Source organism: Callorhinus ursinus, unplaced genomic scaffold (assembly GCF_003265705.2).
Source record: "Callorhinus ursinus isolate GAN/ISIS: 27379988/994484 unplaced genomic scaffold, GSC_fseal_2.0 scaffold2, whole genome shotgun sequence".
Classification (NCBI taxonomy): Eukaryota; Metazoa; Chordata; class Mammalia; order Carnivora; family Otariidae; genus Callorhinus; species Callorhinus ursinus.
Genome location: NW_027397064.1, coordinates 91,211,014 through 91,235,043, shown reverse-complemented (window position 1 = coordinate 91,235,043; position 24,030 = coordinate 91,211,014). Strand labels below are relative to the sequence as shown.

At 47.0% G+C, this 24,030-nt stretch overlaps 1 protein-coding gene across 1 annotated transcript in view; it reads right to left on the bottom strand.

Moving 5' to 3' along the window:
* The window catches only part of LCT (lactase), a 48,550-nt gene that overhangs the window by 11,374 nt on the left and 13,146 nt on the right, over window positions 1-24,030 (bottom strand). Inside the window, exons 4-11 of the mRNA XM_025856748.2 lie at window positions 22,423-22,525; window positions 20,372-20,450; window positions 15,672-16,383; window positions 11,753-12,398; window positions 7,368-8,918; window positions 6,459-6,727; window positions 2,051-2,341; window positions 147-345 (exon numbers count right to left, since the gene is read on the bottom strand). Of these exons, the coding sequence (XP_025712533.1) occupies window positions 147-345; window positions 2,051-2,341; window positions 6,459-6,727; window positions 7,368-8,918; window positions 11,753-12,398; window positions 15,672-16,383; window positions 20,372-20,450; window positions 22,423-22,525 (3,850 nt within the window). The remainder of the gene's footprint in view (window positions 1-146; window positions 346-2,050; window positions 2,342-6,458; window positions 6,728-7,367; window positions 8,919-11,752; window positions 12,399-15,671; window positions 16,384-20,371; window positions 20,451-22,422; window positions 22,526-24,030) is intronic.

The following is a 24,030-nucleotide window of genomic DNA, read 5'->3' as shown; positions in this document are numbered from 1 at the left end:
GCAGCCTTAAACAAGAGCAGGGATTCAGAGGCAGCACCACTGAGCTTTCTTGGCCTCTTCTTCCAGGGCCACCTGGATTTCAAGTTTTGGTGGGGCTAAGAATGCCATGCTCCAAAGAGCTGGTGAGTTGAGCCTAGGACCCTCACCTGGAGCTGATGTCCCGTAGCCATAGCCCTGGTTAGCGATGACAAAAGGCTCGTTCAGGGTGATCCAAAACTTCACCTTGTCCCCAAGCCTCTGGAAGAGCACCTCTGCATACTCTTTAAACCGCTGCACAATGGTCTCATTCTCCCAGCCTCCAACATCCTGGAGTGCCTGTGGCAGATCCCAGTGGTACATGGTCACCTGTGGAGAAAGCAAGATCAGCAGCTCCATCCAGAGTGCTCCAACCACAGCGGAGAAGGAATGAGAAGACAAAACAGTTCAAAGGTTCTTTGGCGGGATGGGGAGGGCAGCAGTGTTGAAGTGTGAGAGAATCAACATCTGGGTCAGAGAAGAATGGGTTGAGTCCTGGCTCTGCCGCCTACCCTGTGTGTGACCCTGGCTCAGGCACTAAGACCTGCACATCATGGAGTCATGATGGGGCCAGGGATCCTCACCACTAGTGCCTCAGAACCTCCCCGCATAGACCGCGCTGAGCGTCTGAGGCGCTGAGGCTCCGGGAGAGTAGAGGTATTTCCCTTATAAAGGGACACCCCCGAGAACATTATCCAGTGTGTCTGCATGTTCTTCCTGTGCAGCTGGGAACCCTTTGCTGGAGACGGTCCCCCCGGCCATGTCCATGTGGCCTTCCCCTTGATGCCCTCACACACCCCATCTTGGCTAAGCTGGGTCTCCACTGTCCTCGGTCTGCACAGGGCCCACTAACCATCTTCAGCCCAGACACAGTCTCTCCCTTTGCCTGGCATGCTGTCCCCTGCCCATGTATCCATCCAGATTCTCCTCTCTATTCAAGCCCCACACTGCCCTTAGCTTTCCCTGCCCTAGCGCCTTTGCTTTCTGCCGTGGCTCAGTGCCCTCAAGGGCTGTACCGTCCTTGGCCCTGAGCTGTCTGCTCTCTGATGGTGTTCAGAATTGTGTTGAAGTTCATTGTCCACTCAGACCCTGGGTTCCACAGGGCAGCCACCTGGCCATGTTCTCTCTCCGCATTCATGGTAATAAGTGCTGCATGGCTGGTTAGCTCCTGCCATGGTATCAGTATGAGCAAAGAAGTCCAGATAGCACTTTATTTGGGGGGGGGGGAGTTGTAACCATGGGGATTACAGTCTGGCTGCAGTATGTAATCTCAGCCATACAGCAGAGGAAATGCAGAGCTTTGTAGAAGGTGCCCTCTACCACTTCACCACACGTGCCCAGGGGAAGAGGCAAAAGCGTCCTTAGGCTCCCAAGTAAAACTTTAAAATTTTGGTGAGAGCCAAGTTCACAAGTGAGCTTCTGTATCATTATTCATAATAACTCTGAGCTGAAAACCACATGCCCTTTTGCCCCAGTAATTCTGCTCCTAAGACCACAGCCTACAGATAAATCTACAGCCAGGCGACTCACTGCACTACTGGTTAAAATGGCAAAAGACTGGAAACGTCACAGGAAAGAGTGTTGATTAAAAAGAAAAGTAGTTTTGGGTAAGGAACAAATAGAATTCCATATAACAAAAAAAATCGACGAGGATATGGAAATACGGGTCAGAAATACTGTTAAATAAAAGCAAGTACCAAACTGCATGTATGTGAGCGTTATGAAAAAGGGGGAAAGGAGCAGACATGCACACATGTGTATGTCTCCTGGCTAATTGATGCAAAAGAAGGCTGTGAGAACCTAGCCAACTTGACTGCCTTCTTTAAGCTGGGGAACTGGATGGCTGGGGATCAGAGATCGCAGCAAATCTTCACTGCGGACTCTTACACCTTTAAAATTCTGCGCCATGTGAATTTATTGACAGTTCAAAACCTGAATCTGAAAAGAGCATTTTGTGTATGGAATAAAGAGCCCCCTGGCCCAGCCGGCTCCCACACATGGACTGGACCAGAGCCTGGCCGGGGCCCGACCTCACCTGGGGCTTGATGTTGGCAGCCAGCAGCGCGTCAATGAGCCGCACGTAGTAGTTGAGACCCGCTTCATTGATGTACTTGGTGGTTCCATCCGGGAGGATGCGTGACCAGGCAACAGAGAAGCGATAGTGGGACACACCCAGGTTCTGCAGGGCGACCACGTCCTCAGCAATCTTGTGGTAACTGTCACAGGCCACGTCGCCAGTGTCATCATTGCCCACCTTCAGTGGTGTGTGAGAAAATGTGTCCCAAATACTGAGTCCTTTGCCGTCTGCTCTCCATGCGCCTTCAATCTCAAGGTGACAAGACATGGTCTAGTTAAGTGCTGCAGTCAAGCCCCCCCAAGTTCCTGTCAACAGGGGTGTCACAAATCAGGATGCAAGGCAGAGTCACCTCCTCTGGGAAACTTCTCTGGCCACCCTCTGATTTCTGAGCTCCTGCAGCCTTCTGTCTGTCCACCCCAGCACTGTCACTCTGTGTCACGCAGTTGTGGGAGCGCTGATGGACCTCCCTAGGGGCTTTCATCTGGGTGTCCCAGCGCTCAACACAGCAGAGTCTGGGGTATGGCAGGTGCTCACTAGAAGTCAGAATGAACAATGCCACATGCCTCCAGTCCCCATCACGGTCAAACAAATACCAGTAGTGCCACTGTGGAGGCAGAATTTCTAATTTCTAACCCATGTCATGGCTTCTGTGCCTCCTTTCTCTCCTCCCACCTACCTTACAGGGAACATGACCATAAGCCACTGGGCAAATGCCTACTTACAGACTTAGGTAATGGGACAGGTACAAGTTCTGTAATTTACTTTTTTTTTTTAAAGATTTTATTTATTTGACAGAGAGATAGCAAGAGCAGGAACACAAGCAGGGGGAGTGGGAGAGGGAGAAGCAGGCTTCCCGCCGAGCGGAGAGTCCGATGCGGGGCTTGATCCCAGGACCCTGGCTGGGATCATGACCTGAGCTGAAGGCAGTCGTTTAACCGCCACCCAGGTGCCCCTACTTTTTTTTTTTTAATTGATTTATTTTGGAGACAGAGCAAGCATGCATGAGCCAGGGTGGGGGGCAGGGGCAGAAAGAGAGGGAAAGAGAGAATCCCAAGCAGACTCCCCACCAAGCAAGGAGCCTGATGCGGGGCTCGATCCCACAATCCTGCCATCATGACCTGAGCCGAAATCAAGAGTCGGATGCTTCACTGACTGAGCCACCCAGGCGCCCCTACTTTACTTTAAAGCACTACAGCACATATGCTGTGATGTCATGTGACTGGCCGCCGCTAAGGTAGTGCTGGTATCCCAGCCAGGAACACCTGCCCAGGCGTGGCCTGCATAGCCCCCATGTGAGCAGCGGGCCCAGGGCCAGCAGGCCCACACTGATGCAGGAGATGGCCTTGGTGGCTGGGAGATTGGTGAATGCAGGGAGATGGAGAAAATAAGTGACAAGGTTGAGGCTCTTTGGAGCTAGATTTTTCACCACTGGAGAAAGGAGATACAAATACGGGCAATGGGAAGGCTAGCATTAAGCCTGTGGAGTGGGGTTGGAAGAGGAGATATCAGTATGAACTCACTGTTTTTCAGTCTACATAGAGATGGGGTGGATGTAGAAATACATACAAGTGCACGTGTTTGTGTGCATGCGTGTACATGTGTATTTCCTGGCTCTGTCTACTGCGGGAGCTGAGGAATGCAGACACCCCAGTGGTGGTGAGCACACCCAGCACCTAGACCTTAGGTTCTAAATGCCCCATCTGGTAAAAGAGGCTGGGGCTCATTAGAGAGATAGATGGTTACAAGGCTGGGGCAGAAAAGGCCCAAGATGAGCCTGGAGCATCTTGTACCAGAAAGAACTAAGAAAGTGCTCAGAGAATGATGGGCTATGTGAAAGGGACACAGGATCAGGCTAAAAGGCACACCCCATGGGAAAATGTGAACATCTAAATACATAACACTAGCAAAAGTATAACTCATTGAATAAAATAGGACTCCATGAGGCCGTACTGCTGATGCATATTTATATAGTATGAGTAAATAGGAGAAAAGTAAAAGCTTAACTCTTCTGTTGAATGCCACCTAACAAATACAAGAGGAATGATGAAATGAGAAAAATCAGTTTGTCAGCTATCACTGTAATAACCGATTCAGGCAAAAATTATTAACAGTTGCTAGAACTAATAGGTAAAATTTGATGAGGAACAGGTTATTTATAGGGTCTCCAAGTAGCTCCCCACAAAATACTTATCATTTATAACTATAAAATACTAATTTTATGGTAGAGAAACCTGGCAAACACCTTCTCATTCAAGTGTTAAAATCAGTTTCATATACATATGTGTATGTATATACACACACATAAGGCAAATGGTAAAATTTTAACAGTTTAGGAATATGGGAAAAGGGTGTATAGGAGTCCTCTATTTCTGCACCTTTTCTCTATGTTCAAAAAGATTTCCAAATAAGAGGTTTGTTTGTTTTTTTTAAAGATTTTATTTATTTATTTAACAGAGAGAGACGCAGTGAGAGAGGGAACACAAGCAGGGGGAGTGGGAGGGGGAGAAGCAGGCTCCCCGCTGAGCAGGGAGCCCGATGCGGGGCTCGATCCCAGGACCCTGGGATCATGACCTGAGCCGAAGGCAGACGCTTAACGACTGAGCCACTCAAGTGCCCCAAATAAGAGGTTTTAATAAGAATGCACAATCAGGGGCGCCAGGGTGGTGCAGTTGGTTGGTGCAATCTGACTCTTGGTTTCGGCTCAGGTCCTGATCTCAGGGTCATGAGATGGAGCCCCGTGTTGGACTCCATGCTCAGCGCGAAGTTTCTTTAAGACTGTCTCTCCCTCTCCTTCTGCCCTTCCCCCCATGCATGAATGCTCTCTCTCTCAAATAAATAAATAAATCTAAGGGAAAAAAAAGAATGCACAATCAGATGATATCTAATCAGGGAGCCCACACTATAAGCACTTCTCATCTATTCTTGATTTGTACATGACACTTTGCTAATTAGACAATTTAAGGTCACAGATGACGAGAATTGTGCCTGCTAACCGCCTGATGAATAGAAATGGGTGCTTGCTGAAGCCAATTTAATCATTCAAGATGTGGATTGGCTAAAAGCTTTTTAAGACACTCCTTTCCCTTGCATGGACAGGGCTTAAGAATCCTACAGGGCCTGCAGCCTGTGCCCTAGAATCAATTCCTAACCCTTTCTGTGTCCCGCTGTAAACCTGTGGGGTAGTGGCTCTCCCCCCAGGGGCTATTTTGTCCCAGAATAGACATTTAGCAATGTTCGGAAACATTTTTAGTTGTTACAAGTTGGGGAGGAATGTCCTGATGTCTAGTGGCTACAGACCAGAGAGGCTGCTAAACATCCAGCAGGGCAGAGGAAAGCCCCAAAACAAGGAATCATCCATGCCAATGTCCATCAGGCTGAACTGGGGAAACCCTGGACAGCGGGTTCTGTTGGCCTGAAGTAAGAGTGACAGAATACTGTCTCTGAAATCTTGGCATTTCCTCAAATGATTCTTTCATGCAAGGTGCTGGCCAGAGCACCGAAGAGGACCAAGAACTGGGGTTTCCTCCAGCCCACAGAATAGGATCCATGAACAGTTTTTGTGTTTGTACATTTACTTAATCATGTCTGGACATGGCAGAATTTGGCCTGAGACTTAACTGTAACCTGGTAGTGTGGTCATCTGGGAGTAGCGAACCCTCACCTCCCTCCAAAACATTTTCAGCAGCTCTGGTTGTCTAGAACACACCCAAGGGCTGAGCGCATCCTGGGTCAGGTCAGCTCACAGCACTGACACTGACCAGGTCCCACAGGGAGCACACAAAGCCCCCACACTCCTGCTTAAAAGACAATCAGCAGAGGCAGAAGGTGTAAAGCAGCGACTACCCACTAACTGCCTGGGCAAGTCACGCTTTGCTTTTTATCTTTCATTTTTCTGGTGAAAAGCAAAACCCTTATGTTTTCTGTATCAGTGAGCTTCATTTGGCACGAATAAGCTAACACTCAAATGTGGTCAGGACATCAAAACAAGCCCAGGCCCCGGTGACAGCCATTCTGAGCCAACTGCCTGCTCGGAAGAGACTGGGTGACAAATAGCCCCATTCCAGCAGAGAAGCTTCCTGTTCGCACGTCTCTGCCTAAGTGTCTGTGCCCAGGTTCACTGTTCCATTTTGCCTGCCAACACCCGTCTCAGCACAGCCCTAGAAGCTGGTCTGCCTGAATTCGGGGATGTGAAGAAGCTGGGCTGTCCAGGGAAAAGACCTCCCTGACTCCCTGCATGGCACCTGTACTTCCCTCCCACAGGTCTGTGAGAAGCCCCTGCTCTTACCTGCCCTCCAGGGCGGGGGGGGGGGGGTGGATGCACAGAAGGTACGCAACACATGTTGCTGAACGGCCCCGGATTTCTCACCTGATACGCGGCAGAAGCTGCACTCCAGATGAAGCCCTCGGGAAAATGTCCATAGAGAAACTCATCTTCCCTGGGCTGTGGCATGCCATTGTTGGTGATGACCTCCATGTAGTACCTGGCCGAGGCTCTGGCTGTGCGAGGCCTGTTTGTGTTACTGAAATCAACATGGTACAGTCCAAACTTGACTGTGTAGCCATTCAGCCACTCAAAATTGTCCATCAGAGACCATGCAGAATAGCCTCGAAGGTCTACACCATCCAGTCTGTAGGCTGGGAACATCCCAAAGGGAGCAGAGAAGAGCTTTACACCAGGAGGGTGAGGTTCCCCAGGAAGCCTAGCCAAGACTGGCCCCTCATTCAAGACAGTAGTCCTAAACCATTACCTTCTATACACAAGTAATGTATGCCCAGATAGACATATCACCTTGTCTTTTTTGCCAGCACTGATGCCGTCACAGCAATAATTAATGACCGATCTTTGCAAAATCAAATTCTTTTTTGGGGGTAAAGGAACATGCCTCAAATCAAGAGTCTCAGCCCACTTTAGAAGTTAAACATACAAATATGAATTAGAGAAGAGTTTTTTGTTCTGGAGTGCATGGAACTCACCAGAATATAAGCTCCATGTTATCTTTTTGTTCACTGCACTTAGAATAGAACTTGTCACATAGCAGTTGCTCAGTAAGGAATGGATGGACCCATGAAAATACTCTTTATTTGTGGGAAGATGACTGTAGCTTTTTTTTCAGATTTCTGAAGGGATATGTAACCCCAGATAGGAAAAGAATTATGGAGTTAGGGCCTAAGAGAGACTTGTTGATGGTTTGGAATCCACTCTGCCAAACTATTTCAGGCACATGACATATGGATGCTGGAAGATTCTGTAAAGGGGACATGAATGCTCACATACCTTTCAAAGCTTCATTGATGTAGGTTTTGTGGTAAAATATCCTATCGGTATCTTCCACTTTTGGATTACTCAGCCCCACTCCGTTTTCAGTGATGTAAATGGGGATGTCACCGTACTCTTCCTTGATCCAGTTGAGCAGTCTTCGCGTCCCCCAGGGCGTAGCTCTGTTCATTGCTGTGGAAGGCCATGAAGAGTCCTCCTCCTCAGTTTTCTCCTGGTCATCTTCATAGGAGGGTGGGTTTAACCTGGGCGTTTTGTGCCGCACAATTCTGGAGTAGTAGGTGTTGAGGCAGAACACGTCGGCTGTAGCCCTGATGTACCTCTTCTCTTCCTCAGTGAAGCTTGGCAGGCGGGAGGTGGCTAAGTGTTGAAGTTCACTCCTATTCCCCACTTTCCACTTCATGGCATCAGGATAGTCTCCATTTCGGAAAATGGGGTGGGCGAACCAGCCCAGTGAGAACTGCAGTGATCGGTCAGCTGCCTCCACGTCCCTCAGGATCTCCGGTGACTTGGGCTCTGCCCAGTGTGTACCGAGGCTCAAAGAGATGACCCCCTTCTGTTCCTGCCTATATTTCTCATCATAAGTGTGATAGACTCTGGCATGAGCTTTGATGATTGCATGGCCAATCCTGTAAGGTGCCCAGCCTGGGTCCTTCACCTGTGGAGGAAACTCCCCTGAGCCGTAACCTAACCATGCCTGGTATGTGGGCTCATTAAAGGTCATCCAGAACTTGACTCTGTCCCCAAAGGTCTGGAAACAAAAGTCCGCATAGCTGTTAAACAACTCAATCAAGGAAGGATTTTCCCAGCCTCCAATATCCTGGAGGGCCTGGGGCAAGTCCCAGTGGAACAGTGTCACCATGGGTGAGATGTTGCTTGCCACCAAGCCATTGATCAGCCTGTTGTAATAATCAACACCATGTCTGTTGATAGAACTGTTTCTCCCTGTTGGGAAAATCCGAGACCAGGAGAGAGAGAAGCGATAGGCCTTTACCTTCAAAGCTCGAAGCATATTCAGATCAGCATCCAATTGGTTATAGCTGTCACAGGCGATGTCTCCAGTGGTATTGTCTTTCACACTGCTCCCTGGTGTGTGGGTGAAGTTATCCCAGATGCTGGGGCCTTTGCCATCAGCATCCCAAGCTCCTTCAATCTGATAGGCTGATGAAGACACGCCCCACAGAAAGTCATCTCGGAAAGTGCCGTGGTAGAACAGATCTCTTTCAAACTTGGGTTGGTTGGAGAACTTTTCCCAAACTACTTTAGCCTTGGAGGGCACGTCAGATGGAAAAGTGAAGGCTCTCATTTTAGGCGGAAAGTTTGCTGTACCGGGTGGTGGCAGTCTCTTTACTACCTTGGGAAGGAAACCGTTCTTTTCAATGATGCTGGTGAAAAAGTAGGCAGACTTCCTGGGAGTTCTTGGCTTGCTGCTCTCATTGAAGCTGACGTGGTGCAGCCCAAACCTCTGGCCATAACCAGAGGGGCCTTCGAAGCCATCCATGAGGGCACGAGCGATGTAAGATCGAACATCCACCAAGTCCTCCTTAACAGCTATAGAAAAAAACAAAACTCAGGATTATTTTAATGTCTCTGTTACTGATGTTGCTATTTAAAGGTTTTCCTTTTGATATGCACACTTTGGAGGGGACTTGGGTTACCCCAAAAATGCTAACCCTTTTTCCTTACAATGAATAAAAGAAAAATCCCTAAGACCCTACAAATCATCAGGCCACATCTATGGTCATAAGTCTCAATCCAGAGGAGAATCCCTGCCTTAAAATGAATATGAGAATGTGTCCCATCTGCTATTATCAGGGCTCCTTGATTTTTTATAGAATGCATAAATATTTACAATGTACTTTTGTTTTTCCTTATGTTTAGCAATATGGACATAAAATGATCACACAGCCCATCTTTAAAAAGAGAAATAAAGCCTACAGTAAGGTATTCCCTGGTACAGTGGGTTGAATAGTGATTCCCAAAAAGATATGTCCAAATCTTAATTTCCCATACCAGTGAATGTAATCTTATTTGGAAAAAGAGTCTTTGTAGATGTAATTAAATTAAGGATCTTAAGATGAAATCATCCTACATTAATTGAGTGAGTCAGAAATCCAATGACAAGCATCCTTAAAAGAAAAATAGAGAAGGTCCACATGAAGATGGAGGCAGAGATTGGGGTGATACAGTCACTAGCCAGGGAATGCCTGGAGCCACCAGAAGCTGGAAGAGGCAAGGAAACAGTCCACTCTGAAGACTTCGGAGGGAGAGTGGCCCTACTGACATCTCCATTTCGGACTTCTGGCCTCCGGAAATATGAGAAAATATGAAAGAAAGAAAGAGAGAGAGAAGGAGGGAGGGAAAGAAAGAAAAAAGAGACAGAGAAAGAAAGAAGAAGAAAGGAAGGAAAAGAAAAAGAATAAAGTCTAGTGAGTCAACCAAAAACCAGCATCAGAGTAAAGCAATGGCTTTGGGCTCAAACTGGGAACCAGCAAAGTATTAAGCCCTATTTTTTTTTTAAAGATTTATTTATTTATTTTGAGAGAGTGAGAATGAGAGAGAGAGAGAGAGTACATGAGGGGGGGAGGGTCAGAGGGAGAAGCAGGCTCCTCGCTGAGCAGGGAGCCCGATGCGGGACTCGATCCCGGGACTCCAGGATCATGACCTGAGCCGAAGGCAGTCACCTAACCAACTGAGCCACCCAGGCGCCCTTAAGCCCTATTTTTAACAGATTACACAGCCTCTCAACAAGCACTAACCGTATAAGAGGCAGGTAATTCATATATTTTGTATAGTTCATTTAATCATTCAGTAAATAATTTAGTAAGCACCTACATTGTCCCAGGCTGTAATAGGCTCTGGAAACAAAGAGGAATAGAAGCCTCATAGGTTTGTGGGTATTGCTGAAACAGAAATAGAAAGGCATACTCTTTCACTCACTGGCTGTTTGGGCACATCATGTAATTTCTCTGAGCATCAGTTTTCACAATTGTCCTATGAGAATATCTGCTTACTGTGCCTGGGTGGCTCAGTCAGTTAAGCATCTGCCTTTGGCTCAGGTCATGATCCCAGGGTCCTGGGATTGAGCCCCGCATCGGGCTCCCTGCTCAGTGGGGAGCCTGCTTCTCCCTCTCCCTCTGCTGCTCCCCCCTGCTTGTGCTCTCTCGCTCTCCCATTCTCTATCAAATAAATAAATAAAATCTTTTTAAAAATTATTAAAAAAATTAAATAGAATTACCCTATGATCCAGTAATTCTACTACTGGGTATTTACCCAAAGAATATAAAAACACTAAATCAAAAAGATACAGGCCCCCTGTTCATTGCAGCATTATTTACAACAGCCAAATTATGGAAGCAGCCCAAGTGTCTATCAAAAGATGAATGGATAAAGAAGATGTGGTATTTATATATACAATGCAATATTACACAACTGTAGAAAAGAATGAAGTCTTACCAATTGCAACAACATGGATGGATATAAAGGGTATAACGCCAAGTGACATAAGTCCATCAGGTAAATACAAATACCATATGATTTCATTCATATGTGGAATTTAAGAAACAAAACAAAGAATACAAGAGACAAACCAAGACTCTTAATTATAGAGAACAAACTGATGGTTACCAAAGGGGAGGGGGTGCGGGGATGGGTGAAAGAGGTGAAGGAGATTATGAGTACATTTATCATGAGGAGCACTATGTATAGAATTGTCAGATCACTATATTGTATACCTAAAACCAATATAACACTGTAAACTATACTGGAATTAAAATTTTAAAAGGCATATGAAACTGTGTTAGGCAAGAATGATTCTGTAGATATGAATTAATTGGATCAAAGTGAATGGTGTGGAATGTAGGTATTATAGCTGGTTAAAGAACATGGAGATTAATGTGCCCAGAACAATGAGGGAAGATTTAATGGGTTGAAGTCCCATCTTATAATGCCATTGTCATCCTATATTGTAATTTTCTGTGTTCCTCTGTAGACTCTGAGTGTCCTGTGGGAAAAGATGATATTTGTTCACTATTTAACCCCTATAGTCTTGTGCAATGTGTGGCACATAATATGCACTGAATACATTTTTGTTAAATGAATGCATTAAAAGATGATGAGTCTTGATCAGTGGATAAGACTCAGATGGGCAGAATGTAGAAGGCATTATAGGGAATAAGAACAGAGGAGCAAAGACTTGAGGCTTCTTGGGGAGACAGGAGGGTAATGTGCAGGATTCATGATATTACTACTACTACTACTTTTTGGCTTCATTTTCTTGGAAGACTGTCTTTGTCTCATTAAACAAAACTCTGAAGACTTGGAGAAGTACCAAGTACCAAGAAGTACCAAGACATTCCAATCACCAGCATATCCACCATTCTTACCCTTGAGCACCTCGCTGATATATTTTTTGAAGTAGTCTACTCTCAAGGAATCTTCAAAGAGATCTTCGGTCTCCCCTATGGGCATGCCATTCCCAGCCAGGTAGATCGGAACTATTCCTCTTGTATATTCCAAATATGCAAACTGCAACAGTCTCCTTATACCCCAGGGCACCACATAAATCCAAGGGGATGAGGTCTGGGGCCATGCAGGGTCCACATGTTGGGAGAAGCCTCCAATGGTTTCATAGCTGGGGATGCAAGAATCTTCTTGGGCCTTGCTGATAAGGCGGGAGGTATAATGAGACAGACCCAGAAAATCAGCGGAGCCTTTTAGGAGCTGCTTCTCTGTCTCAGTGAACTCAGGGAGCTGGGCCACAGGACTGGGGCACTGTTGGTTCATCTGTTGGATCCGGGCCTTCAGGACAGCAGGGTAGTCTCCATCCACAAAGATGGGGTGTGCAAACCAGCCCAGCATGAAATGTAAGAAGCGTTCAGAGGCTCTGAGGTCCTCAGGCCTCTCTGGAGACAGAGGTTCTGCCCAGTCTGAGTTTAACACAATGCCCACGCGTCCCTGCTGCCGTGGACGATAGTGGCTATTGTAGTGGTGCCACACTCTGGCATGAGCCTTGAGAACCAAGTGAGCCACCTTGTGAGGAAGAAAGAAGGAAATACAGTGCTTAATAACAACCAATAGCAAAGCCAACAACCACAAGCCAAGAGCAAGTCTACAACAACAACAAGTTAACACCAATGTCAATGTTACCAGTGTTAATGACAACACTAACACTGAAAACGTCCACATCAATAACAAGAGTAATGTAAACAACATTAGCAAGTCATCAACAAGTTAATGCCAGTGTCAGGGGTGCCTGGGTGGCTCAGTCGTTAAGTGTCTGCCTTCAGCTCAGGTCATGATCCCAGGGTCCTGGGATCAAGCCCCCCATCGGGCTCCCTGTTTGGCAGGGAGTCTGCTTCTCCCTCTGCCTCCCCCTGCTTGTGTTCCCTCTCTTGCTGCCTGTAGAATAAATAAATAAAAAATCTTTAAAAAAAAAAGTTAATGCCAATGTCAACAAGTCAGCAATATCAATAAGAAGTTAAGATGGATGCTAACAATGTCAGTAAATCAACGACATGAACAGTGTTGACACGGACAACATCATCAACACCAGTGCCAGCAATATCAACGATGCAGACAGCAGAGTCAGTAAGTCAACGACAATGTCAACGAGTTACCACCACTGACAGGTCAACAGCAGCAGCATCAATAACCATATTTCACAGAAAACACTGTTAATGAATTCTCTCATGAATTTCTTACAACAACCTTATATGGCAAGTATAATTATTATTACCACTGTACAGAGGAGGGAAACAAGATCCAGAGAGGTGTAGAATGTAGGAAGTCTGACTCTAGGCCTGTACTGTCCCAAACAATGCAATTCTGCCTTTGTTCTCAATAATTCTTATTGACTAATTCATCAACAACAAATTTGGGGGGGTCATTTCAGTTGACATACAAGGGATGGGACAATTCTTTCTAACCTACCTGTCATCCTTTCTACTTAATGAAATCTAGGAAGAAAACCCATGACCAGGAATCTCTTTGTAGACTTAACTCAAGGTCTTACAAAAGTCAACAGCTTCCTTTGGCAGAGCACCATGGGAAAACGGGCAAAAGCGGGGTGCCTAGAGTATAACAAACCTAGATTTGAATCTTGACTTTGTCACTAACTTGCTGAGTAAACTCAAACAATCTTCTCATTCAGTTTCCTTGTCTGCAAGAAGCGGTAATTACGGATACATTTAGGACAAAGTAAGATCGTGTAAACAAAGCACCAAGCAGGAAACTGGAGTGCAGGAGGGAGCTTGCTGCAGTCTAGCTTCCTTTCCTTTATCGTTATCATCATCTGAAGAAGACGACACTTATTTTTGAAGAATTTATTATCAAAATATGCTCTAGGAAGTGAAACTCCTCACTGCTTCTCATGTTCCAAATATCAGTCCTTAACTGGGTCCTCAACTCCATGGCAAACTGTGCTCCTTTCCCAAAAGCAGGAATGCTTGCCTTCTAAACCAGTCTGCGTCAGGCAGGGGGTTCAGTGGAGGATCAGACAACTAGCAGAACCAGCTACTGTGGCCGTGTAAGAACACGGAAAAGGGTTAATGACATGTCAGGTGAAAAATGAGCACTAGGGTGATTGTGATGTGTCAGTGTAGGGTCATCAATTGTAACAAATGTACCATGCTGGTGGGGAGGAGGAGTTGATAATGGGGGAATCTGGGGGAGGGGCAGAGGGTATATGGGAAATCTAGGGTAACTTCTGTTCAATTTTGCTGTGAACTTCAAACTACTGTAAAAAAAATAAAGTCCACTTTAAAAATATGCACTAAATTGAGGGCACTCTGAGTACACTGTGAATGCAAGGGAGCCCGGACTGGAAGGAAACAGGGGCAAAATTAGGAGAGACACTTTTTCTTTGAAATTTTCCCTTAATGGTATTATACTATTTTAACTAATACATAAAAGCAAGACGTGAAGGAACAAAGTGAGGTGGACTTTCTAGGAGCCACACTTGTAGGGATAAGAAGCCAAAGGAGAAGCCTAAGGAGAAGAGATTAGGATGAGTTTTACAATGAGGAGACAAATAGAAAGGTTTCAACCTTCCATTTTCTGAAGTGTTCTCTCTCAGTGTATATGGTCACTTTGCTGAACAAGAGCAGAGTGGAAGCCTTGACTTCAGGGTTATAGGGATTTTTGGCATTTCATCAAGGCACTGATTCTGATTTTTCTAGTGCATTCTGACTGTGGACATTTTGGACTGTTCTCTAATTTTCTTATATGTATTTGTATCATCTCCTGCAAAAAGTTTTAAATCTCAAGGACATGGGCCATGCATCCTCCTTAACACCCAGCATGGGGCACAGCAAAGACTCCTATTTCTGAACAGAACCCAAGTGCGGCAGGAGAAAGCCAGACTAAAGGTCCATCCTGGAGAAGGCTGCCAGGGGAAGCGGAGATTCTGAAGAAATATGGAAATGATGGAAAGGACCTGTATGAAGCCATTTAAATTTTTGTCTCCAGTATGTACATCCCCTTCTTGTGGGAATGGTACGCTGACTAGGCTCTGGAAAACAAAACCCTTTCTCCCTCCCCACCTCTCAGCCAGTGTGTGAAGGGTAGAGCTGGGATTGGGACCCAGACCAGTCCCGGCATTCCAGTCCCCTAGCCTAGATCCAGTGACTGGTTCAGGGATGGGCACACCACCCATGCAGCAGCCCTGAGACCCAGGAATGTGTTTGCTGGGAATGCCAGAAGAGAGGCAAGCTTGCTTTCCTGCTCCTCTTGAAAGAGGAAAGCAGGACTGCCGCCCTGTGGTTAGCAGGCAGCCCAAGTAGAAAGCCAGTAGCGGGGCAAGAGAGGAAGAGAAATCGAGTACTAGTGGCAGCGTTTTGGGTCTGATCAGGCTCCACTGAGACCAGCTAAAACCCAGACTTTTCCGTTTCCTGAGTGGCCAGATACCCTCTTTGCTCAGGTCACTCTGGGTTTGGTTTTCTGTCACCTCCACTAAGAGTCCTGGCTGACGTGGAGAACTTGCTGTGGAGTCAAGTAGACTTGGGCCCGCATTCTGGCTTCAAACGGCTGCCCGTCTACAGATGCCATCATGAAGCAGTTTCTGCTCTGCGCATCCCAGTTCCACAAGCACCAGCGTCGTTCTAAGGATGTAATGACTGTTTTCCAAGTGCCAGCACAGTGTCTGGACAAAACAAGGTGATGAACAATTTCCCGTGCCTTCCCTCCCCAGCTCTGGCTTTCTTTAAAGGACGAGAAGGAGAGGCCTGCTGAAGGGAAGAGAAAAGGACTTTTCTCCCAGAGAAAGGCTTAACACCCAGTGAGGCAGCCCGACGGGCCGAGAGGTACCTTAAAAGAGGCCACCCCCGGGTCTGAGATGCCCGGCGCGTGTCGGCCAGTGCCATAGCCTGCGTAGCTCATCACCCACGGCTCGTGGAAGGTCACCCACAGCTTCACGCGGTCCCCGAAGGTGGCGAAGCAGAAAGCCGCGTAGTCCAGGAAGGCGTCCACCACGCTGTCGTTCTGCCACCCGCCGTGCTCCTGCAGCGCCTGGGGCAAGTCCCAGTGGAAGAGCGTGGCCATGGGCTGGATGCCCGCGTCCAACAAGCTGTCCACGAGCCTGCTGTAGTAGGCGACGCCCCGGCGGCTGGGCTGGCGCCCGCGCCCATTGGGGAAGATTCGGGACCAGGAGATGGAAAACTTGTACAGCTGAGCTCGGAGGCCCCGAAGCAGGGCCACGTCGGTGTCCACCTTGTGGTAACTGTCGCTGGCCACCTCCGGCGTCGCGGCGCCCTGGGAGGCGTTCGGGCGCCCCAGGGGGTCCCAGATGCTCGGTCCTCTTCCGCCCTCGGCCCAGCCGCCTTCCACGTTAAAGGCCCCCGTGGAGACGCCCCAGAGGAAGCCTTCGGGGAAAACATCCCGCAGGAAAGCGTCTCTTTCAGCCCCGGACCGGCTGGCAAACGTCCTCCAGACTCTCTGGTAGGCCGAGGCCCGCGGCGGCCACACGGCCCGCAGCGCCGCCGCTTGAAGGGACGGGCCGGCCGTCGGTGAGCAGGGCCTGCTGCGGGATTGGGAAGACAAGGGGACACGGGAATGACTCTGCGGGTTTACCTCCGCCCTGTGACGGCAACGTGTGTCATCAGTAAGGGCTCCAGAAACACGGAGTCAAAAGCCATACCCACCAGGTTGTGGGCAGGAAGTGACTGAGGGGTGGGAAAATTACTATTATTGCCCCTCCTTAGGTACAGTGTTATTGCTCCTGCAGGACTCAAAACACTGTGCCAAGTCTCTGTTCCCTGTATTAGCTTGTCCTTGAGTACCGTTTTTGGTTCTGATGCCATGCTTTTTTCTTATTATTTATTAAAAAAAAAAAACATAGCTCAGTGGGCTAAGCATCAGACTCTTGATTTCCGCTCAGGTTATGATCTCAGGGTCCTGATATCGAGCCCTGTATTGGTTTCCTGATTAAGATTCTCTCTCTCCCTCCCTCTGCCCCTCCCCCACCTCGCTCGCTCGCTGTAATTACCTAAATAAAAACAACATAGTTAATAATAATGATGGCTTTAATTCATTCTGCCTTGATTCTGTGCTGGCCACTGTGATAAGAATGTAGGTCTCTCATTTAATTTTCACAAATTTCTGAGGTAAGTACTATAATTATGTATTCTTACCCTGCAGAAAAGGAAACTGAAAATTAAATAAATTCTGGGCATCAGGGGACCAGCACCTATAAACAAGCTGGTACAGAAGCCGTTCAATAATTGAGCTACCGGTATAGCTCTACTGATATGCACCAGCTAAATATTAACCCTAGCCCTTCCACTGAGACCTGGCCCGGGGCGCTGCAGGAGCACGATGAGTGGCAGTCCTTTCTTCATGCTGCCTGGATTACGCACATAACGGCAGGATCTCAAGCATCCATCCTGGACCATAAGGTAGAAGCAAGATAGGAGCCTGGATTCCCAATGATTATACCTATTCTAGATTATCCATCTCCAGTCTTTTTTTTAAGATTTATTTATTCGAGAGAGAGAACCAGTGTGGGGAGAGCCAGAGGAAGAGGGAGAAGCAGACTCCCCGCTGAGCAGAGACCCTGACATGGGGCTCGATCCCAGGACCCCAGGGTCATGACCTGAGCTGAAGTTAGATGCTTAACCAACTGAGCCACCCAGGTGCCCCCCATCTCCAATCTTTTTAATGTAAATGAACTCCTATCTTATTTTCTTTTAAATGAGAACTTCTCATTGATCAGTTTGCAAATCATCGAGCAGTCTGTGGTATCACTATATTTGTGTGTAGACATTTATATATTTTTAATATTTGATATACATTCAGGTAAATATGTATTTGAAATAAAACAATGTAAAAATGCTATCCTTACATGAATGCAGTCTATTTTCTTTTATTTTTTGTCCATTTCTCTCCTTCTGTCTTTCCTTCTTTCTTTTTTTTTTTTTAATAAAACGGTTTTTTCTAATATTTCAAAACAAACCCTAAATTGGTTTTCCAATCTCCAAGTCCTGGACTGCGGGCTGGAAGGCACGGTTCAATAGTGTGTGGCAGCTCCACCAGCAGAGGGCAACCTTGAGGAAGGGTCTGTGCAGGTGGGTGTGTTTGGCCTGGGGAAGAAAATATATGGGGTGGGGGGTGCAAGGAGGTGCAGTACAAGAGCATCTCCTGTCCAAGGGCCATCATGTGGGGAGAGGATGACATTTGTACTAGGTTGGCCCAGAGCACAGAACTGGTAGAAATGACAGGGACTCTGCAGAGGGACCTCTATCCCATGGAGCAAAACCTGGGTCTTCCAAACCTAAGCACCTTCTGTTTTATGAAGCATCAACTAACACATTTGCTAAAACAGCAGTAGGGGTGAAATGATCTATAGTTATGGATTATTCATAATATATGCAGGTCTCTGGAGCACAATCAGGGACACAGATGACACCTACTTAGTGAAGAGCCTCAGCTGCTCTGCCCCAACCCTCCTGACCCTGACTGTCCTCCTGGCTTGGAGAAAATGAGGTCTTGAAGAAATAAACAAACAGCCCCTGTCTAAAATACAATTTGCTCTAAAGGCTTTTTTTTTTTTTAAGTTTAAAAATTATTTATGTAAGTCATCTCTACACCCAACATGGGGCTAGAACTCACAACCCTGAGATCAAGAGTCACATGTTCTTCTGACTGAGCCAGCAAGGTGCCCCTGAATTTAAAGGTTTTAATGGTGGGAGTCCTGGGTTTGCCTAACTTGGGAAGAGATTTAGCACACAAAGCCTCAATCCCTATGCCCAGGCCTTCCAGGTAGCCCTCCTTCAGCTGTCCCTCCCTGGCCCCCAGCTGCCTCAGAGTATCCCAGATAACGCTTTCTCCCCTATCTGGGGAGCAGTGCCGTGTCTCCTGCCATAGTCTGGTGTCAGAGTCATTTGTGGGCCTCTCTGTCTCCCCACTGAGGTCTAAGATTCTCAAAGGGAAAACCATGTTAATCCTGTTGGAAACCTGCCACCCCCACTTTCTCCTGCCCCCAGTGGGCTCTCCACCAATGTCCACCTGAGTGAGGACCCCTGGCTGTTAGTTTAATGTTAGCCAGTGTTGAACCTTTGCTTCAGGCCAAGGTTTAGAGGGAGAAACTTAGAGCTGGTGTCACATGACATCTTGTGGTTTGCAATCACTGAGCTTTCAGGGCAACCCTTTTTTTTTTTTTTATGGCCTGTTGAGTTCTATTTTCTGAAAAGACATGGGCCCAGCATTCCTCTACTGACTCTAAGTGTGGTCAGGGAGCAGTTCTGACCTGTCTCCTCTTTCCACCGTTCGCACTCCCAGGACAAAGCCTTACATGTAGCAGCTGCTTTGGGTTGTTGATTTGACCTGCTGGCTTGAAGTGAGTTGAGAGGATTGAATGACAGAATGAGACACACAAGTGCTTGCAGAGGAAAGGGACAAAGAGTTGGTAGCAACAGAAGGGGGTGACTTTGGACAGAGCTGTCCTAGCAAAGTCTAAGGTGAAGGGCAAGGAGAGCTCCAGCTGAAAGTCTGGGAAGCCCAGTGATTCTTTCCGGTCTTCGTCCTTTGTCAAAACATGGTGCATGAAGCTCATGCGTGTAACACACCCATGGAAGGCTGAGGGTTCTGGGGAACAACCCATGCTGGTTTCCACACCACCTTGTCTTAATCACTTGAGAAGCACATTAGATTATGAGTGTGTGAGGGTGTCATTATGGGGGTAACCTGAAACCTGCTCTAATTTTTTTTAAATATGCCATTTACAAATGTTGTTACTTCAGTTGTTCAGTAAGAAACTATTTGCAACCCCACCATAGATTAAAACCTTTCAGAGGGCCCTGGGTGGCACAGTCTGTTAAGCATCTGACTCTTGGTTTCGGCTCAGGTTGTAATTTCATGGGTCGTGGGATCAAGCCCCGAATCGGGCTCTGTGCTCAGTGTGGAGTCCGCTTGGGTTTCTCTCTCTCCATTTCCCTCTGCTCCTCCTCTCTTGTTCTCTCCCTCTCTCTAAAATAAATAAATCTTTTAAAAAATTAAATAAAACCTCTCAGAACACCACTGATTTAGGCTTCTGCCCCACTGCAACAGCTGAATCTCCAACCTACACTGTCTCCTTGTGGGAAAGATGTTTCACAGTTCACAGGAGGAAACAGGTGCAGAGAACTCACCTCACTTACTCAGGTCGGTCATGACTTCAGTGGGGTGGTCAGATCGATCTTTAACTCAGCCTTCCACAAACTCACACTACCCACAACAAGATCCTAAACTAGGAGGCAGGGGTTCCCATCTCGGCTTGCTGTGCACACTTGGGCAAAATGCAAGGCTCCCAAGTGCAGAGTGAGAAGTGAGATGCAGAAACACATGGGCCCAGAGTCAGATGCAGTGGGAGCCAGGCTCTCTCACTGCCATCCCCTCTGAGCCTTCATTTCTCACCATGATAAAAATCACTGGCCAAGAGGCAGATAACAACAGTCCCCTGAGAGTACACATGTGAAAGAGTATTCTTCAAATATCAGCTATTCAATAGATTTCAAAAGGAAATCTAACATTACCTTGTCTTGGAGCTTCGTGAACAGCTTAGGAGCGTATTAAGATCAAACCCAATGAAGAGAACCTGGTGTTCACGTACGGCTGTAAAAGAAGTTTAATTAACACTCCCTGAAGCCCAACCAACAATATTCATGACTCCCATCAATTGTTTTCTTATTTATACAACACACCCAAGCTCCAAGCAATCATTCTAAGCCCCCTGGAAAATACCACAGGCTAAAGATGTAAGGAGCTCAGGAGTAATTTCCATGTACCTAGAACAGTGGTTCTCAAACTTCCGTGTACATCCGAATCACCTGCAGAGCTTGTTAAACACAGTTTGCCGGGCCCACCCCAGAGTTTCTGAAGCAGTGCATTGATGTGGGGCTCAAGGATTTGAATATCTATCAAGTTCCCAGGTGATGCTGATGCTGCTGGTCTGAAGACCACACATGGAGAACAATTGATTTAGAAAAACTCAAACATCAGAAAGAGATGGAATTTTTTCTAATTGTCATGAACTACGCATAAACAATAAATTGACCATTTCAGCCATTTAGAAATGGGTGGAACTTAAGAACAGAAATCATTACGCCATCAAAAGTGAGTTAGGGTGAGGGTTATTAAGTTATATCTATGGATGAGTGTCATGAGGTCTTTGAAGCGAGCTCAGCACTGCTTACAGGTAGTAAAAAGGGGCACTAGTGACCTCTACCATACTCTGCCTTATAGGGTGACTGGAATGAATATCAGGACACCCAGGAACCTGCCCCTCCCTAGTAGCCCTCAGCTCCTGATGCCTTAGCACAATCCACCTTTCCCCCAATGTGACTGGACCCTGAGTGATCTCTTGATCCATGGCCCACCAATCAGATTCACTCGCATGAATTTAAACTAAGAGACACAGAGAGGACAGTCCATGAGCTGTGGGTCTTAGACCTGAAGGCTTCAGTGAGGTGCCCACCAGGGCCACGTGCGAGCTGAGGTAATAGGGAAAAGAGCAAGGGTAACTGGAGGGGGGGCAAAGGTGAGAGATCTTGGAGGGAGTGGTAATGAAAAGGGACACTCGGGCACAGAGCAGTTCCCATGCTTATGCCTGAACCTGGAAGCCTGATGGTCTTTATTTCCACAAGACCAAAGCATCTTTGTCATTTTTGTACAGAACCTGTCTTCTTTCTTGAGTCAATGGGAGCTAAGGGACCAATAATACAAAGGCAAGGGACACTAAACCTGTCTGGGATGGGCTCTCAGACCAGCCCTCTTCTGGTCCCTCCTCTTATTGGAACCTCAGACTTCCAAAACTGCTACTCCCCAAGCCAATGCACCAAATGTCACTGAAAACCTCTCCAGCAAAAGGGGAACCCTCCTACACTGTTGGTGGGAATGCAGACTGGTGCAGCCACTCTGAGAAACAGTATGGAGTTTCCTCAAAAAGTTAAAGATAGAACTACCCTACAATCTAGCAATTGCACTACTAGGTATTTACTCAAAGGATACAAAAATAGTGACTTGAAGGGGCACCTGCCCCCCCATGTTTATAACAGCACTATCAACAACAGCCAAAATATGGACAGAGCCCAAATGTCCATCAACTGATGAATGCATAAAGATGTGGTGTAAATATGCAATGGAATATTACTCGGCCATCAAAAAGAATGAAATCTTGTCATTTTCAACATCGTGGCTGGAACTAGACTATATTATGCTAAGCAAAATAAGTCAGAGAAAGACAAATACCATATGATTTCACTCATATGTGGAATTTAAGAAACAAAACCGATGAACATAGGGGAAGGGAAGGAAAAATAAGATAAAAACAGAGAGGGAGGCAAACCATAAGACTTAACTATAGAGAACAAACTGAGGTTGCTGGGGGGAGGCGGGTGGGGGGACGGGCTAGATGGGTGATGGGCATTAAGGAGGGCATTTGTGATGAGCACGGGGTGTTCTATGTAAGTAATGAATCACTAAATTCTACTCCTGAAACCAATACTACACTGTATGCTAACTAACTTGAATTGAAATAAAAACTTGGAAGGACAAAAACAAACCTCTTCAGCAATGGTCCACTCACCCTCGAGAAGGCTAAAGAGCAGCCCGGTTGAGTTCTTCCTGGTGGAAGGGCAGTCCTGGAATCTCAGATTGAAGATGAAAATTTTCACTTTTGGCTCAATAGTCTGAAAAAGATCAAAGCCAGCAAGTGAACGGAAGCGGCCTAGAGTAAGTGTTTTGATAACAGGGACAGATCTTCGAGAAGCTACAAACACTCTGGTTTGGGAAATGTTCTCTAGCCAGGTCAATTAATAAAGAGAGCAGACTCTAGACTCTAAGGGAAAACAGTCTACACGTTTCAGTAACATCAGCCACCCTTCCCATTCACCCCCAGCAAAGAGGCAGGTTCCACATGCTTACAAGTCTCCTCCTAGAACGAGGCACTAAGTGTTGGGACCAGGAACAAAGCCATCCACTCATGTTAGGGGCCTTTGTTACTACAGGAAGCTTAATCAGGTGCCACCATAACAGTATTTATGAATGTCTGGGGTTTGCTTCAAAACAATCTGGCTTGAGGGGCGCCTGGGTGGCTCAGTCTGTTAGGTGACCGACTCTTGATCTCAGCTCAGGTCTTGATCTCAGGGTCGTGAGTTAAAAACAACAAGAGCAACAACAAAAAAACCCCAGTCTGGCTTGAGAAGGGAAAGGTAGGGCATAGATGGAACAAGGTCAGCCATGAGTCAATAGCTTTTGAAGTCGGGGATGGCGTCATGATACTTTCTTTCTACCTTTGGCTATATTTGACATTTCCCATGATAAAAAGTTAAAAGGAGTGGCCCTCATTCAAATGGAACAGGTGTGACTTTTCTCCCATTTCTAAACCATGTCACTGTGGAAGGAAACATTTGTAGGTTGACCTGTCGTTTGACTTCACCTTAAATTACCTTTTTAGGGGAGGCTGGGTTTGGTCATTTTCCCCATACCAAGTTTTTCCTCCTCTGAGAGCCTAAAGGCCACTGAGAGATACCAATACAACCACTGCCAAAGAAGGCAGGCACATTACTTTCTGAGTCACCTGCAACAGTGTCCCTTCTTTACAGATAAGGTGTCTTCAGCTTTGAGAAGCTAAGTTGCCCAGGACCACAATGAGTAGAGTTGCAGCTCACACAGCCCTTGTCCTTTCCCTATGCTGGGTCAGTGTGGGAAAGCCCAACTATTAAGGACTCAGAGGGTTTTCTCTTTCCTGCAAGGTCAATACACAGTGGGGGCAGCCTGTGATATGATAGGATGGGAGAGCTGGAGGAGCCTTCTGCTGGGTGGAGAATTCCCTGGGTGAGCAGAGCCTTTCCTGCTAAGACGATGTGGGAGGCTGCTCATGGACCTCCTGCAGAATTCAGAGGTGCGGTGGCTCTTTATTGAGGTGCTGGGCCTGAGGATGTCCTCCAGCCCTAAAACACTGGTGCACTGGTGGGAGGTGCAGCAGCTGACGGTCCCTGAGGCTCAGAGAGAGACAGGCAAGTGCTCTGGGGAAGGTGGAGGGGAACGGGAAAGGAGCGGGCACCTGCTTCTTGCTGCCCTGCCTTATCTTCCCTGCAGCCCCAGGAGGAGGCAGGGAGGCTGGGCTGAGGAGGGACGGTAGGTATGCTGGGAAGGAAGCTGTGGGTGGTGTGATTCGGGTTCCCTGGGGAGA